At 41.9% G+C, this 17,863-nt stretch overlaps 1 protein-coding gene across 1 annotated transcript; it reads right to left on the bottom strand.

Annotated features, from left to right (window-relative positions):
* Positions 1–1,573: 1,573 nt before the first annotated feature.
* UGDH (UDP-glucose 6-dehydrogenase) lies at positions 1,574–16,999 on the bottom strand. The gene is made up of 12 exons (XM_069856190.1): positions 16,893–16,999; positions 16,472–16,638; positions 13,561–13,662; positions 11,855–12,055; positions 11,572–11,769; positions 10,942–11,089; positions 9,744–9,838; positions 7,820–7,950; positions 6,984–7,117; positions 5,797–5,888; positions 5,598–5,708; positions 1,574–4,441 (listed from the first exon to the last, which is right to left on the bottom strand). The coding sequence occupies exons 2-12, from the start codon at positions 16,631–16,633 to the stop codon at positions 4,331–4,333; spliced, it is 1,485 nt and encodes a 494-aa protein (XP_069712291.1). The 5' UTR covers positions 16,634–16,638; positions 16,893–16,999; the 3' UTR covers positions 1,574–4,330.
* Between the last annotated feature and the right edge of the window lie 864 nt (positions 17,000–17,863).

Here is a 17,863-nt window from a genome sequence, read left to right as displayed (position 1 = left end):
CCAGGATACCCAGGCACTTAACAGCTGCCAGCCTTTATTAGAGGTCCTGCTATCAGTAATGGTTTTGACTTGCCTACAGAGCAGATTTAACAGAGTAATACTGTAGCTTTTGCCAAGTAACTGCTCTTTCAGCATATCAACACCAGAAACTGGGGGAAAAAAGAATTCTGAGCCAGACAGTTATTATCAAACGCTGACAAGAGGTTATTGCACAGTAATTGTCTGCGACTTTTTTTTTTTTCCCCACTGCAAGAGAAGTAAAGCTTCTGTAAATGCAGTCCAGTGTTTTCAGATTAGAATTATTTTATGTCTTGCCGCTGGGTGGTTTGGAAGACAATCTCAGACTTTTACAAAACCACGTGCCAGATGGTACCAGATTGCAGAAGCTATGAAGGCTGTTTTCTAACTGCATGTTTTGCCCTGGTTTCTAAGAAAAGCAGTCATGGTTTGACTTAATGGATTTTGTGTAAGAGTCTTTGAGGACCTCTCACCATTTGTACTATAAAAATGTACTAGGAAAAGCACTTGAAGAAGTCTTGCTTTTACAACCACCTTCCTTTCCTGTTGCCCATTTAGTTTGCCCCTAACTGTATGTTAAACCACCAAGCTCTCACCGAACCTAGTTACAAATTCAGTACAGGTTTCATAACTATCTCATTTTTGTTCCCAATGAAGTTTTGTACTCAGTGACATTTTCTTTTTGTATGTCAGTCACTTCACTCTGTCAGTTTGTTTCATCAAACACCCATAAAATATTTTAAAGAACATTAATCTTCCTTGCAATCAGGAAAACAAACTGAGTTTTGGGGAATGATTTCAAGTTGACACAGACACTTAAAGAGAATGAATAATGCATCATTACACGCTGTGTGAAGTGTAATTAAGTGTTATGCAGCTGACTAGAGAACTGCTGCATCTTCAAGTGACTTGAAGGCTTCAGATTGTGTGTTTATTTAAGAACAGTTTTACATTTTATCCTACTTGATCAATAATTAATATTGTTTTCCCTTTCATTTAAAACACCAAAGATTCCTAATTCATCACTATAATACAGCAACTTACTGCAGATGTTAAACTTGCAATAGAAATTCTCAGCTTGACATACTGAAAACAAGTAATTGAAAAATGACTCCCAGTATTCCTGAAGCAGTCGGGTAACTTGTTATGCTTCCTGCATTTTGTACAATTCATTTCAAACATAAGCTGTTGAGCAAGATTATGGCACTACTGTAAACTCCAGATCAACAGAAGAACCTCAAGTGATAGAGAAATGTAGTGTTGGCCAGGACAAAAATTTCACCTCTTAAGTGTTCCTGTACTAACTAGTCTTGGTCAAAAGTGTGTTTATTCTATTTACTTATGGTAGTCTTGGCCATCATATGCCTAGAACCAGGCTAAATTCAGCTACACAAAGGGTTGAATACATACACAAAACAGTACATCTTACCTGGCATTTACAGTTTGTCTATGTACATCTTAATTTATGCAGTCTATATCTTATTATTCAGAGGCTTGTATTAAAGCTGGAGTTGCTTCAGCTGTTGTATACACATTTTTGCAGTGAGAAGCAATGTTACTGTAGGATTGTAATTTATTAAGAGCTCCATAAAAAAGAATTCCAGAGCACAGGAGTCCATTACTCACATTACATAACTCTCATCAAGAATTACAAGCTGTAGGAACCCATAGACAAAGACTCAATAATATTTAAACCATCTCTTACATGCACTACTCAAGCTTTCAAAGCAGGAATGCAAGTCATCTCTAGTTCTTATTTCCCTGGCAACTGTACTCTGAAGATGATAGCTTATGATTCACAGTGCTGCAAAGAATTCTGAAGCCCATTCTTTTGTCTGGTGGTAAGGTTCTCTTGCATATATATAAGGAAAGTGTTTCAGTATCCCAAAGGCACACTCCACCAGCTGTCTGGACTGGATTCATCCCACAATCCCAGTGTCCCACTAAAAGAACACAGCCAAGAAACTGAATAAGCTTTCCAAGAAGGCAAGGAAAAGGCCAGTTTCACTCCTTGTTGCTCTTCAGAAAGGATGTGCAGCTCCCCATTTCCTAAGAAAGGGGGATTAGAGTGATCCCCCTATAATGAATTTACCCATACTTTATCATCTTTATGACTAAGTCACAAGTCACTACTCAGGCTTTGTCAAAGTCTGCAGAAGAAACAGTGTAGGAATAAGGGCAGAGCACCTAGTTCTTCTGTCTCCTTTGGAGAGGTGCAAAAAGCCATGGGAAGCCTCAGGAACACTGACCAGCCTTGTAGCTCTTGCACATTCCTAACAGGAGCAACACTTTACAGAGGAGTTTAATGGTTCATTCATCTACTTCAAACTGATGAGGACCCATACAGAGGCACTACTATTGCAGCCATGTGCAAGTTTCTGAGAAGCATCTTGATTTTCTGAAGCCTCCACTCGCCCTGCCTGTTAAGCTGAGCCCTGAAGCAGTGCTGTGCTACCCTGAACATTGTTCAGGACAAGCACGACTTGTCAGTGCCCACTTCTTAATCCCCAAGGAGAAACGACCAGCTTGTCCTCCCAGGTGCTATGGGGCAGAGGTAGTCAAGAAGATGCCCACCTGCAGAGACAGGGTGATCTACCAGTGCTTACAAGCACCACAACTGTCTCGGATGGTTGTCTTCTCCATGGGTGTTGTATGAAAGCAGTGCTAGTCAAGTGAGAAGAGGAGACAGCACGATTAAAGATGACACCTCGATTCCCCCTCACTTTGAGTGGCTTCTGATGTGCTCCTCTCAGAAGAATGTTACAACAGGACAGAAATCCTGAGGCGTATTTGCCCAAAGCGCTGGGTTATTGGTGCATAGTATGTCCCTATGTGGAAGCCATTAGCTGTAGAATCTGAAAGCATCTGGTTCAAGGATACAGTTATTTCAGATAACTGTCTTGCACTGTCTACCCAAATTATTATACAAGTTCCTTAAATCTTCATATATCTGTCCTAAAGCTTAAACTGTATCTACATTTCTGTGGGTAAATAGTTATGATAATGGCACTCATTACCAAGACAATACTGATCTTGTGCTCTGTTTGACTACCGATACCACTGAAGTTATGACATGACTAGTTACATGATAATACTCTAACATCCCAACACTTTTAGTTAACTAAGACATCTACTCCTTCTAGACTGAAACCTGTTCATGGTCATCCTTCTCTATCCTCCCCTCCATGTCACAACCCCACGCAACAAGCCAAACGCAAATTCTGTCATCTCAAGGATTTTAATAGCACTGGTCAATTGAGAATAATAAAAACAAGTAGAAATAAGAGTGAAGGCAAAAATAACATAGGAAGTATTCATTCCTGCTAATTAAATGAGGTAGCAAGCTCACTAACTTATGGGGCTAACTTTTTATTCTTAATTTCTTAACAGCAGAGAATAATTTTTGCTGCTTTCAGTGGACGTATGTAAGCAGAAAAGAAGGAATAAAAGTAACTTTCAGGTAGTTTTGAAGCCAACGTTTGCTTTCCATTTGGTCTGACACCAAATTAAGGTAATTCTGCTTAAATCCGATTCAATAAAATGCTCCTCTGCTGAAGATGGGTTGTATTGCTGTACCTCAGGAAAAACTTGCCCCAAGAATCTGATTACATCAATCATTTATGTGGCTGCGTATGGAATGTAGGCAAGACAACAAAGAATAAGTGAAGATCTGCCAGTGGATCAGCTGATAGCTGCTAGTCCACTGTCATTACTTACATGATAGATGCCTGCAGAACTATCTGGCCTCCCAACCGATGCAGTTGGAACTGCATCAATGCCCACTGATCCCAACCAGGATCAGGGTGTTACTGTGGGTCAGCTCTGTTATAGGGCTCAACCCAAATTCACTTAGAACTTACATTTTTACTGCAATGCGAGTTAGAGCAAGCGTTTAACCGGGCAAGGAATTAACCCAGAAGAAAATGAAAAATTGGTGAGGCCAAAGTTCCTGATCACTGTCCATAACTGGACTGAAGTCAAAAGATATTCCATTTCTTTTGCTTTCACTTGAAACATTTAAAGTGCAGTTTAGGCACATTTCCGGAAGCAGAAACATGCCGTTTGAAGGTAACTTACACTTAAAAGATGATTCATTATTAAAAACAGGTTTGTACCATCTTCGGAAACAAAAAAAATTGTTATAAAAATAGAGATTTGAAAATAGACTGAATTCACATGTACCAGGTACCATTTCTACTGTAAAATCGGTTTTTAGTTTATGAAAAATATCTTTCCTTAAAAAAAAAAAAGCATAGGCTTACAGTTATTATCACTAGAAGGTCCACAGAATTCCTACAGTATCTATTAAACATTATACTCTAGGCTTTTTGACAGGTGGGTCCTGCAGGCTGAACTTAGGAATTTCACATGAAGAAGCAAAAGGGATTCTTTTAGCTGATACCTTCTTCCCAATTGTTTCAATCTGGAAAAGAAAACACATTTAACAAGTGAGCCTGGCAAGATAACATAATCGTGTCAGCCTGTGAGGAACCTACAAATGAAGTCTATAACCCCGATTACATTCATCAACACCACAATAATACAAGCCAGAAAGCCCAGGGACAATTTGTGGGATTGGAGTTGCAGAGTTTTGGCTTTCACAGGGTCCTGCTCCTACCATTTAAAGCAGCATCTCACCCCTTTGAACATTCATGTGGTTCAGCTGCCATAGGCCTATCAGTACAAATATTAAAATATTTCTGGGTGTTCAAAAAGTGTGGGTGTGGCCTCCTTTGTCCAAAAATCTAACTGCAGTAAATTGGGGTAAGAGCAGCTTTTTCCCCCTCCTTAATGCAGCAGGTTGTTTTTGAAACAATGCATCTTACAGGCTGAAGCCAGCCAACAATACGTAAGAGAAAACACATAACAAAAGCCAATGCACACATAAGTCAGGTAGTACAAAAATAAAGGAGACTGGTTACCCTGATTACTGGGTGAGGGTAATTCAAATCACTAAGGACAAGAGCTTATAGTGAATAAAACACAAAGTATCAAAACAGTTCAGATAGCAAGTAAATAAGGAGCACTCTTAGTGAAGCAGTGCAGGTCAGATGCAAAGCACCTAAAGACAAAATACCTCAACCATTTTAAATTTAACAGAAACTTGATGAATATTTTCTACATAGACACCTGAGTTAGCTCCAAATAGCAGTTGCTTCAACACAGCTGCATGCCATATTTGCCTATAACAGCTTCAGTTGACTGGATGAATCAATTTATCCAAGCCCAAACACTGTCAAAAACTGTGTAGTCTAAGCATTGGGGGGAAATAACAAGGGAAAGTCTAAAGCCATTATGTAAGTAATCACAGTACTTAGCAGTAGGTGGAATGAAACACAACTGAAATATACATCTGATGTAGCTTGTAGTTTTTGTTCTTGCATTCTATGAAAACAGTAAGATAATGCAGGAAGACAGCACTAGTGAAGAGACTAAAGTACAGACGGGTTTAGATTCAAATCCTCACCTGAAAAGTTTTTTTTTTCTTTTGCTACTCAGTCATTGCAGAGGGAGAGAATGCAAGGGGGAAAAGAGCAGAAGGCAAGAAACCTAAGAAGCAGCATCACCCAGCCAGTTACCTGGAAGCCAATGACTTGTAGCTCATTGTGAAGATCATCTAGAACTCTCCTGCCATCAAAGATAAATGCAGGCTTCAGCATCTTCTTATGAATACGTTCATAATCCAACTCCTGTAAAGGCAAAGTAAAGCAGATAGAATGAATAAGTAGCATAATGCTACCTCTTTTTCCTTTTGTTTAAGTTGAAGGTAACATTTACCTTAAACATGTCCCATTCAGTGCAAATTACAAGGGCATGAGCTCCATCACAGGCTTCATAGGGATCTTTACTTATAGTGACCAACCGAGACACTGCAACAGAAAATAAAGCTTTATTCTGCACACATCTTCAGCATCAATCTGGGGCACTCCTGGTAAAGGAGTTTCCTTTCTTGACCCACACCAACAAGGAATCTTAAGTCTCTCACCTAGAGATGTTTTCTATTAAGACATGTCACTTAGATTAAGTGAAATTTAAATGAAAGCAACTTGTAGCTGGCATCTGAATAGAGTCGAGGCACTCAAATGACTGAAGTTAAGCATTCAAATTTGATTTACGGAGTCATGAGCATCTCTAGAATTAGAAGTTACTATGGAATGTTCAAATGCCAACTCTCAAAGGTCATTGCCCCTACAATAACAGCACATCACTGTTTCTATTTAACACTCAGTTCACACTAGCAAAGATGATACACACAGTTCGCCTTCATCCATCGACTGCCTCAGCATGTGCCTAGAGGCAACTGTCCCCTCCTTCTTTAATTCAAGGGCACATTAAATAACATCCAGCCTTCGCTCTTCATCACAGCTCATTTTCCTCCACTCTCTTGACATCTAGAAGCCTGATCTATCCTTCTCCCCATCTTCAGTAAGGATGGAAAACACCCCCTGCTTCTCCCCAATACATTTCTAGTCATAGACGATACTTTAAAGTCTTCCTGAATTTAAGGGAACTTAAGGGAAAACTTAATTTAGAAGTGATACAGAGTGTTGAGGGAAGAATGGTCTGCAGGGAATTCCAGAATTATTTATTTCTACTCTAGATATGCAAGCAAGAACTAAGGCAAGATAGGACTCGGGAAACAAAGAAGCTGACAGAACACTAGTCTCTGCTTCTTGACACTCTTGGTTATCTTCCATTCAATTATGCAGAGAAAAAAGTCCTTTGCATGTATTCAAATGAATATTTATCAAAAGAGAAGTATACAATAGTAAAGGATTAGCATTTATCTGTAAAAGCTATGGGGAAGTGGGAAAGAGTTCTAGTAATCCTCTGAGCTATGACAATCCTCCAAATGAGTGTAACCAACATCATTGCCACAGTGAAAATTAGACAGACCTTGTGTATTTTAAGAGCAGGGTATGGAAGGAAGGGAGGAAAAATAAGCTTTACATGAGCCTTCTTACCTTGGTTATCTTCTGAGACACCCGGATGTGAGAGATCCAAGATGATTTGTTCCTTAGGTACTTTAGGATCATAGATATGGAGCTTTGCTCCTTCATCCATTAAATATTTACTAATGTAGATACTGGATGACTCTCTAGGGAAATGAATCAATCAGAGAGAATCAGATGGCATGTTCCAAGTAATGAAATCTTCAAGTGTCATGATATGCAATGCCAAAGCTTTTACACCAGTGTTACATTAAACACCCTAGGGTTATTCTGTGCCAGCCATACATCTTGAGGGACAGCAAGAAGAGTAATATGAAAACCACGTTCATCTCTTTTGCTGAATCATGCAAGGCAAATACTAGGCCTCAGTACTCCTACTGACCATAATCAACAAGGCATCAAGCTTGTAAGCATTACCCACAAACTGCAGTTGGAGATTTACATCAAGTTTAAGCTTTACAGGAAAACAGAATTAACCACCTTTGGGAAACAAAGCTGAAACTTTGGCTTCACATAGCAATTTAGAACCACTTACAAAACACATTTGCATTCTTTTCTGTGGAGAATGGAAGGACTCTCAAAATGTACTTTCACTTATGCAAGTTGACAAGGACTAGAGTTATCTGCTCTAGATCCTGAATGATTTGGGTAAGCTGTACAGGTCAGGAATCAATTATCTCACTCATTCAAGAAAAACTAATCCTTGTTATAAACCAGTTCAGGAAAAAGAGGTTAAGAGTCCCATATATGATCTATTTTTATTAATGCAATTAGGCTGTGGTGTTTAGCTGCATAGCTGCTAACAAGTGTAGGGAATTCACATTAGTGAACTGAAGTTGCCTTCTCACCTTGTGTCCCCCGTATCCTTTTTGAATGCAAACCCCAAAATAGCAATCTTCTTATCAGTGACTGTATTGAACAAGCTGTCAATAATGCGGGAAGCAAATCTTCTTCTCTGATAATCATTCATGTCTATTACCTGAAATTGTATAAAACATGATGGTACAGAAGGCCCTTTTAGACTATAAACAGATTCTATCAACAATCGAGCCAAGCTACCCACAAAAGCATAAAAGAGAAAGCTAGGTATTCTCACTCAGCATCACAAGTAATCCAAAGATAAACACAAGTAATTTATCAAATTCAGAGATAAATCCTACTTTAATCAGTGACTGCAGATGCACGCATCTACACAATAGAGTGTAGACACACACACACACACACACACACACACACACACAATTGTGTATTATCTAGTTCAAAGGCTAGGATTTTTACCAGAGTGCTTTTTTTTTAATTTTTTCCACTCTACAGCTTCTTCTATTCTGGGAAGACTATATTTGTAGCCTTTAACAGACTTGAGTACATAAAACTAGCGTTCTTAAACCAGATTTGAAGTGCCTTGCTTCTGTTATTACATGAAGGTGGGTTCACTCACTCTGTTCCCATACTTTGCTCCAGCCTGCTTTGTGCTTTGATCTCCAGCCCTGAACACACGGAGGGCACTGGATCAATAGCAAAGAGGAAAGGTAGGTTCCCCGATCTTGTCACTCGAAAGAATTACAATTCCCCTCAGTTTTGAGGCTTTTAACCCAAATAAAGAATTAACAGCAGCAGCAAATGAAACGTAAGGTATAAACAATACAGCAGAAGAATATTGGTGAACCAGACTTGAAAATTAAAAGCAGTGAGATTTATGCAATTCAGCCGGGTGATGATGGGGGACAAAGGTAACAGCTGACAGGATAACAGGGACACGTTTATTTCTGTCAGTATGCTTTCAAGGAATGAAGATTTCAGTATTAGAGAGTCCTGTCCTCTCTAAAGGCCAGAGAGAATAGTAGTTAGGATTCTGGGGGTGCTCCTGTCAGCATATCCTCCAGAATTTGCATCCTGTCCTCAGACCAGTCTGAGGTCTCCCACATGCACGCACTGAGAAGAGCTGCTGACAGAGCAGTGCTAAGGCCACGAAGTTGCTTATTCAGGTGCAGATATGTGTGCCTTCAGCTGCCTGACCAGTGCAGGCTGGGGCAGAGCCACCTCTGCAAGGTGACAGTGCTCTCAGGAAGCAGCAAGAGGTGCAGGTAAGGGGTTACATTACACCAACCCTGCTGTGTTCACTCTATCCTTACCCTGCAGTAGCTGCTCTGATTTGTCTACACCTTAACAAGCCACATAGAAACACTGCAAAGAGTTGCTCTTAAAACACAATTGAGAGCATAAAAAGCACTTTAAACTAGTTGTTTTACATTAACAATGCATCCTTTTATAAAAAGCCCACTTATGCACAGAGCAAAGCATAAGTGTTTCTATGCCTTTGGGTTGTCAAGATACCAAGTAGGCTGTATTTTCAGAAGGGCCCCTGCGATCTCAAAGCACAGAGCCAAAACAATTTGTCTTTTTCAAGATAATATTAATTTTATATATTCATCAGATTATCATTGACATAACATGTTTATTTCCTGGATCTCCTGCCGCTCCAGGGATTGCCTGTTGTCTGCTTACACCTCATACTAAGTAAAAGCAGCAGTTTTCGAAACAAATTGCAGAACCTAGAGCTCCTTCTCTTTCCTACTACACCATCCAAGTCCTACACAGAACCAAGCCTCTCCCAGATGTTGATGGGCCTAAAATGCAAAGATGATGAACGTTAAGGTTGCTCCCTAAAGCTGAAACAGATTTTATGTGGACAATGCTCAAAAGCTTCATGCAGAAAAAATATCACGCTCTCAAAAAAAAAAAACCAAACAAAAACAGGTGAAGAACTTGTACCTGTTGCCAGTAGCGGGCTACTTCAGGCAAGTTCAGTGCCTCACAGAGATACACTAAATTCAAGACATCCTTCTGAAAACAGCTCCCTCCAAACCCTGAAACAGAAAATATAGTTATTTTACAGGTGACTAAGGCACTATTCTAACCAAGCCTTTGGAATCAAGTAGGTTTGGCAATGATTGACATAGTCAGCATTATAATGTCTGCCAGTATTTCACTGCTAGCAAATGAAAACCTTGGGAATATCTCAAAATCCAGCTCCGGGATTCCTTTGTCAGTTACAGAAGCCCTGAAATCTGCTTCAGGTCCACTGAAGTCAGGTCCCACTCTCAGGAAAACATATAGCAAGGCAGCCACTATGTTTTTTATTATTATAAGTGGGTGGGCAAGCTCCTGGGCTTGCTCTCCCCACCACCTACAGATTTAGATGAACATTTCTCAGAACAAGTATGTTAAGATTAAATTCTTTCCTCCTCCACCTCCAAATGAATATCTAATCATTGCCAAGAACCAAAAGATCACCACAGCTGACTAAGGGAGAACTGAGACAATTAGAGGGATACTTGGCCCCCTACAATCCTTGACATTGTAGAAGGAATTATAGTAACCTAATAGAAATTTCAGCAATGTATTTTTCTTTTCACTCTCACATAGACTCTGAGAGGTTATATTTTTTTCCAGCATAAAGACTGTAGCCACACAGACAGGCTTTAGTCTTGTTCCGTAAGTATGAAGGTTTGTTGTACTCATCACCGCTTAACCACACCTTACTCTAATAAATCTAAACAACTGACTTCACGCTACAAATTAGAAGTTGCCATTCCTTTCCTCAGGCCATTGGCAGCAACTCCTGAACAAAATTGCAGCAATTACATCTTGAAGAACACTATCATCAGTGATGCTTCAGAAAAACAAAGTTGCAGCTTTTCTTCCCAGTGTCCCAGGCAGCATAAACCATGTACTCTAAACTCTCTGGTTTCAGATGTCTAGGGTCTAGAGCAGCCTCAGTTCTAGACATTTTACCAGAAATAAAAAAACAAAATAAACCCCTGATTTATGCTAGGACTTTACAGCAACATTTTCACACACTCACACTGTAGAATATTCCAGCGTATAACATCACTTACTTCAAAACATGACTAGTAGGCCTACTGCACTAATTAACAGAAACCCAGAAGAAAAAGGATGTTTTGTTTACCAACACTGGCTTTGAGAAACTTATTCCCGATTCTTTGGTCTGTTCCAATAGCTCTTGCTACTTCTTCAACATCTGCTCCTGTAGCTTCACACAGAGCACTAATTGAATTAATGCTGCTGATTCTTTGGGCAAGGAAAGCATTAGCTGCCTGTAAATAAGAAACACAAAGAACTTGATTTTTCCAGAAACCAAGGTGCCCACAGACCAAAGGGAGTCACTACTGAAAGTATTACTTTAGTATCTATGCAACTCTTGAAATATAAAATTGCAACATAACTAATTTGATACATAAATGCTAGTTAATAGGATCTACGCAAAATAAAGTAATGCTTAACTTGCAGAGTTTGAAATCTTATATGATGGCAACCAGTTTCTGCAGCACTGGAAATTTACCCTTGGTAATAAATAACACAGAAATAAAAGTGAGAAAAGGATTTAATGGAAAGTTGACATCATCTATTAGCTCAACTGAGATAATTGGAAAAGATGAATAACCTTTGACGTATATACTGGGTCCTCCCAACCTCATCTGTCTTTCCTAGCTGCATCACTCCACATCAGTGAACTTTTGAGCTTTGTTTCACTTACACCCTTCACTCATTGTGAACAACAGTGGTGAGTAGCACTAACCAGTTTAGAAAGTTCTGATGACCAGGTATTTGTTGTGAGGATTTTGTCTTTGGGCACCCAGTGCTCATAAACAGCACAAAGAGCACGGACAGCTTTCTGTCCCTCTGGAGAATCATCCCCACCGATAAGCACTCTGTCAGGGTTCTTCAAGTCCTTGATGGCCGTTCCTTCTGCGAGGAACTCTGGGTTAGACAGCACCTACAGGCACAGGAATAAAGAAAACTGATAAAAGCCAAAAAGCAACAACCAGTCTTTAGATATACAACTCAAAGATAACGCTTACCTGCAAATCCAAGTTAGGCTTAGTGTTAGCATCAAATATTCGACGAATGCTCTCTGCAGCACGTACTGGAACTGTGCTTTTCTCAGTGACAATTTTATAACCATTTGAGTTTTGTACAATTCGCCTAGCACAGGCTTCGATGTATTTCAGATCAGCTGCTCTGCCTTTTCCCATGCCATAGGTCTTTGTTGGAGTGTTAACCTAGTTACAAATACATGGAGGGGAAAGAAATGTTACAGATCTCTTAAGATCTGATGAGGTGAAATTGGTAAGAATGACAGATATTTATTGTGACAGGACAAGGAGCAATGGTTTTAAACTAAGGGAGGGTAGATTTAAACTGCATACAAAGACAACATTTTTTTACAATGAGGGTGGTGAAACACTGGAAGAGGTTGCCCAGGGAAGCAGTGGAGACCCCATCCCTGGAAACATTTAAAGTTAGGTTAGGTGAGGCTCTGAGCAACTTGATCTATTTGAAGATGTCCCTGCTCCTGCAGAGGGGTTGGACTACATGACCTGTAAAGGTCTCTTCCAACCCAAGCCATTCTACGATTCTGTGATTCTATGTTTTCCCCACCCAAAGTTCCACTTGCTTCCACCCCAGAGTTATTCTAGCTACCCTATCAGATGTACAGCTATTAACTTACTCAATTATCCATTTCGTCCTCTAAAGAAAGCCTATTAGCCTCTATTCCAAGAGAACTTAAATAAGAACAATTCATAACAGCTTTGTAAGCTCTGGCAAAACTTAATCCTTATTCTGTAAACACCAGTAACTTCTTCGTGATTACACCCAGCCACCTTTTGTTTCCTGTCCCACATGAAGAGTGCAAAAATTCACATCATAAGGATCTTCAGCTAGTAAGGCAGTTACAGTTTAAACCCACTTTACAGTGAAACCTAAGCATAGAGCTGCTGAAAACTGCCGTACTGAAGTACACAAAAAGCAACATAAGGGAAAACATCACTTCGTTTAAGACAGAGGGCCCTTTTCACTACAATCTGAAAGAAGGAATGGCAACAACATGTAAAACACAACAGAATGTTTTAAGCTAAGGACAGGTGGAAATATATGGGCTGTATTAGTGGCAGTCATCCAGCCAAATAGCATATATTTTAGACATAATGAATAGGGGAAAACACTACCAGAAAGTGCTCTGTACTGAAGTGCTCTAACAAAGAGGAGCTCTCAAAAAAGGAGGACGTAAGTTACAAAAATAACTCAACTGTGGCCTACCAAGATGAATAGCAATCAGTCTTTTGGATTCTGCACTAGGAACAACCTTCTAGATTTCAAAAGGTCATACTGTTTATGTTTGACTGGATATTCTTCTTAGCGGTGTCAAAAGCTTAGAAATATTAAAGCTAGAAAATAAAGCCAGTCCCTCTTCCATTAATACACTTTTAAAAAAGCTTCTAGTAATAACTCATCTTTGTAACCCAATAATCACTACATCATTTTACACCTCTTTCTAGGAACCCTATCAATATTGAAGTTCCATGGATTTCAGGAGTATGCTGCAATGACAGATCTGCACTATTTTCTGCTCCAAGACCTCATACATCTAACCAACCTGAACATCAACATTATCTTTTCAACTTGGAGCCTGTTCATTTGTCAAATGTTCTACTGGCTATAAGAAATAGATAAAAAAACAAAAAAAAACCCCACACCAAACACCTTTTTCCCCCCCTAAACTTACAGATATAAAGACAAGATCAGCTTCTCTAATGGCATCATCAATACTGGTGGAAAAGAAGAGGTTTCTTCCTCGACATGATTCTACCACTTCTTTTAACCCTGGCTGAAAAAGCAGAAAAAAGTAGTTAAGTTTAATGCAATTAGAAGAACAGTAAATTGCATGCCCAAACAAACCGCATATAATATCATATGCAGACTTTTTTTTTTTTGCTGTGACATGTCTTCAGTCAGATATAAAATAAAGCTCCTGTAGTTTTACATACTAAAAAAAACAAAAAAACCCCACAAACCAAAACAACCCTTTCTTATTAAAAAACACTCAAAATGCTGTTTCAAAATGTTCAGCCACACTTAATTGTTATTTGCACAACTGGATTTTAGGCTCCAGTTACTCCCATGCTCACTTCTATCACCATAAGGAACAATTAAAGAAATACCTGCAGATACCTGTGATGAAAAGCAGATTCAAGAAGTGAAGTCTCACAATATTCCCCAGGCTACAAACAAAAGAGGTGGTCCCAACTCTCCTTTTCCCTCACACATTCCATAATCTCCCCAACATAAAATCTAAAACTGATTCATAGAATAACAGAACGCCCTGAGTTGGAAGGGACCCACAAGGATCATCGAGTCCAACTCCTGTCCCTGCACAGGACAACCCCAACATTCACACCATGTGTCTGAGGGTGTTGTCCAAATACTTCTTCAAAATTGTCAGGCTTGGCACCATGACTGCTTCCATGGGGAGCCTGTTCCAGGGCTCCACCACTCTCAATGCGTGAAGAGCCTTTGCCTAATATCGAGCCTCAACCTTCCCTGGCACATCTTCCCGACACCCCTTCAGGTCCTGTCATTGGTCACCAGAGTGAAGAGATCAGCACCTGCTCCTCTTCAGCCCCTTGTGAGAGGAAGGAGTAAATTGCAATGACGTCCCTCCTCAGTCTCTTCTCCAGGCCAACCAAATGACTTCAGCCACCCCTCATATGGCTTCCGCTCTACACCCTTCACCAACTTCATGTCCCTCCTCTGGAAACTCTCCAGTAGTTTCATGTCCTTTTTATACTGCGGTGCCCAAAACTGCACACACTACTACATACAGTACTCAGATTCAGCACAAAAAATACCCACAGAGAAGTCTTGCACCAAATTAGCAAGCCCAGATCCAATTTAAGAAAGGCATCAGAGACACACAGGAGATAAAGACCACTCTTTTTAGCAACCACTCACATTTGGACCAGATTAAACTTAATGGCACCGCACCCACAGTGTGGAAGAATCACAAGCACAATTCAATGAGATTCTTTCAAGAAACACATACAATGCCAGAACTCTTCCCCTTCCTTTAGCATCCCCACTCAGACAAGAGGAACGTGAGCCTATTCCTCTATGTTAGAATGGTCGACAAAGTCAGTTAACTAAGATTTAATTGTCATAGACAAAAGTAGCCTTTATTTTTTGTTTGAAAAACAGTCACACGCTGTAACCCGGCAGTCACATCTCCAAGCTGAGAAACGCCCATCGTGACATGAGCTACCTAAGCGCCAGAAGGGCAAAGGTTCACTGAAGGGAGAGAGAGGAAAGCAAAGCAGAACCTTTCTTATGCAAGACATTTTTGCGTCTCACTTTCTACTAAATACCTGCTTAAAAGGAAAACAAAGGTCAGCACAGACAGAAAAAAAAAGCCTTATAATCCATCAAAGTTCCAACTACGGTCTTATTAGGCTGTATACAGAAAGGAAGCCCACCAGACAGCTTCTGGCACTGTAAAGAAAAAAACCAAAACAAAAAATAAAAGAAAAAACAGCATTCAATGACTCAATTTTTGTCTGAAGTAATTCTTGGCTGGTTTCGTACATTCTTTGTAAGCAAAGGACACCATTCCAGGAAACAGATGTTGCGGTATGGTTTTTTTTTAAAAAAATACATGCCAAGACTAGCTCTACTTTAACTTATTCAGTCTAAGTGTTAATAAAGAAAAAAACAAAGCACTTGCTTTCATGATCTTGATTCAGGTCTCACCTGCCAATCTGAGTATTATACACATATTTCTTTGAATAGGTACGGCAAAGAGGTCTATTCATCTTTGCTTAAGAGGTCACAGTATAAGTTTAGTTTTAAGAGGAAAAATCTATATTAGTGTTACAGCAGAGACAGGATTCAGAAAACTTCTTATAGCAAAAAAGGAAGGCAGTGAGGCTTGTCTTTGGGAGCAGAGACTCCCATTAAAGAACTCAAATCTATAAAAACTATATCTCAGGAAGGAAAGGAGACTTATTCTTCAAGGGTAAAACAGTGAAAAATATCAAGAGAAGTAAAACAGAAAAACTGTTTTGTGTTTTCCAATTAAAGCCCTTCTGTAATGAAGAAGCAACAGTGTGATGGTCTAAAAAAATATTCTAGTCCAGCCCAGGCCAGGCTGGAGGGAGGCTAATGGTACAAGTGAATCAGGAACACGACTGTCCCCATCTTACAACACAGCTAAGATGGGCAGCACAGACTGGATTTTGGCAGGATTGAGGATGGGAATAAAGCTTCTCACACAGTATTACACATTCTTATCGTGCTACAACACAAATGGTATCTATAACCGAGTAAGGGGACTACGTTATGGTTAAGCTGGGTTCCAAAAGAAAGTCAGCACGCTTTATCGCATTTCACTAGATACACAATATTATTTTTCCTTACATAAATAATTCTTAAATAACTTAATACACCTAGTGCAGGTAGGTATTTAGAAAAAAATGTTTAACGAGCAGTAGCGACAAGCAGCTTTACCAGAACGGTCTTTCTGAAGGACATCACCACGTTACACTCATCGAGCCTCAGAAGAGGCTCATGTGGAAGCGCCATGTGGCGGGGGGGAAGCGGATGGACCTCTGGCTGGAAGAAGAGGAACAAGGAGCCGCGTTTACCTCGTAGATCGGGAGCGTATCCGAATTCCAGGCGTTGATTCTGGCCTCGTTGACGTCCACGACGGTAACTTGGATATTGGGGCACATCTGAGCGATGACACTACAGGTCGGGCCACCAACATAACCCGCGCCGATGCAGCAAATCTTCTTAATTTCAAACATGATTGCTGCGGGGGGGAGGAGAAAGGAGGGAGAAACGGAAACAATGAACGCGATTCAAGGAAACAAAAGACAATCAATGCTCGGAGATCTTATGGCGCTGCCACAGGCAGAAACGCTCCCTTCCAGCCGAGCTCCACAGAGGAGCCGCCACCCGCGGAGGACGCGCCGCTTCGAAGCCCCCGAGCGCCAATCCCAGCGCCTCGGGCCGCGGACGGCGAGGGGACGGCGGCGCCGGGCTGGGAGCGGCCCGGGCACTCACCGCGGACCCGCCCCGCGGACGGCGCTGCGGCGGGGATGCCGGGCGAGCTCCGGGGGCCGCGGCGGGGACGGAGGGCGAGCTCCGGGGGCCGCGGCGACGCGCTCTTCGCGGAACCGGCCGCTTCAAGGGGCGCCGCGGGGCCGCGCCCGCCGCCTCATCCCGGGGGCGCCCCTGGGGCGGGGGGAGAGCGCGCGCCCCGCCCACCGCCGCGAGGGCCAATGGGAGAGGAGAGTTCCCGTTTGGCCCCGCCCACTGCGTTGAGGGCAACGGGAGCGGGGCCAGCTCGCCTCGCCCCGCCCACCGCCCCGAGGGCCAATGGGAGCGGGGTCTGGACACATCGCCCCGCCCACCTCCGCGAGGGCCAATGGGAGCGGAAGGTGCCCGCCTCGCCCCGCTTTACCGTGTACGGAGTTTATGGGGTGGAGCCTGTTGACCCCGCCCCCCGCGCCGTGGACCAATGGGCGCGGGGACTTCCCGCCTCGCCCCGCCCCCCGGCATTATGAACCTATGGGGGCGGAGTCTGACCGTCTCGCCCCGCCCGCCTCACCTCCCCGCGGGCCAATGGGAGCGGAGAGTTCTGCATTGGTCCCGCCTACCTCGCTCTGGGCCAATGGGAGCGCAGCGGCCCCGCCCCGCCCCCACCTCGGGGCCGCGAGGCGCCCGGGCGCGCGTGGGGCTGGGGCGGGAGCCGGTGTCCGTCCCAGGGCGTCCCGGCCTCACGGGGTGGAGGAGGTGGGGCCACAGGTAAACCCGAGGTGTCACTAGAAATGGGGCCCTCGTTCCTAACGAGCAAAGATTGCAAAATGCCTCTCCAAGCCCTGCTCTCATCAGGTGTTGTGATACACGTTTTCACCAACAAATCCATGTGTGCCACGCGTAATTGTTTTTCATTATATTCGTAATTCGTATTGCTTCAATTAAAGTTATTTGGTTTCAGATTGGGCTTAATGATGGGACTCGTCATGGTTACT

Source organism: Phaenicophaeus curvirostris, chromosome 4, assembly GCF_032191515.1.
Source record: "Phaenicophaeus curvirostris isolate KB17595 chromosome 4, BPBGC_Pcur_1.0, whole genome shotgun sequence".
Taxonomy (NCBI): domain Eukaryota; kingdom Metazoa; phylum Chordata; class Aves; order Cuculiformes; family Cuculidae; genus Phaenicophaeus; species Phaenicophaeus curvirostris.
The sequence above is the reverse complement of the archived record's forward strand: the minus strand, read 5'-3'. Positions and strand labels throughout refer to the sequence as shown.

Excerpts from the sequence above, each read along its gene's own strand:
- UGDH (XM_069856190.1), bottom strand. The coding sequence starts at position 16,633 with ATGTTTGAAATTAAGAAGATTTGCTGCATCGGCGCGGGTTATGTTGGT. Across the intron at positions 11,770-11,854 it reads AGCCTAACTTGGATTTGCAG|GTGCTGTCTAACCCAGAGTT; the intron begins GTAAGCGTTATC and ends CTGTGCCTGTAG. Across the intron at positions 11,090-11,571 it reads CATCAGAACTTTCTAAACTG|GCAGCTAATGCTTTCCTTGC; the intron begins GTTAGTGCTACT and ends TCTTATTTACAG.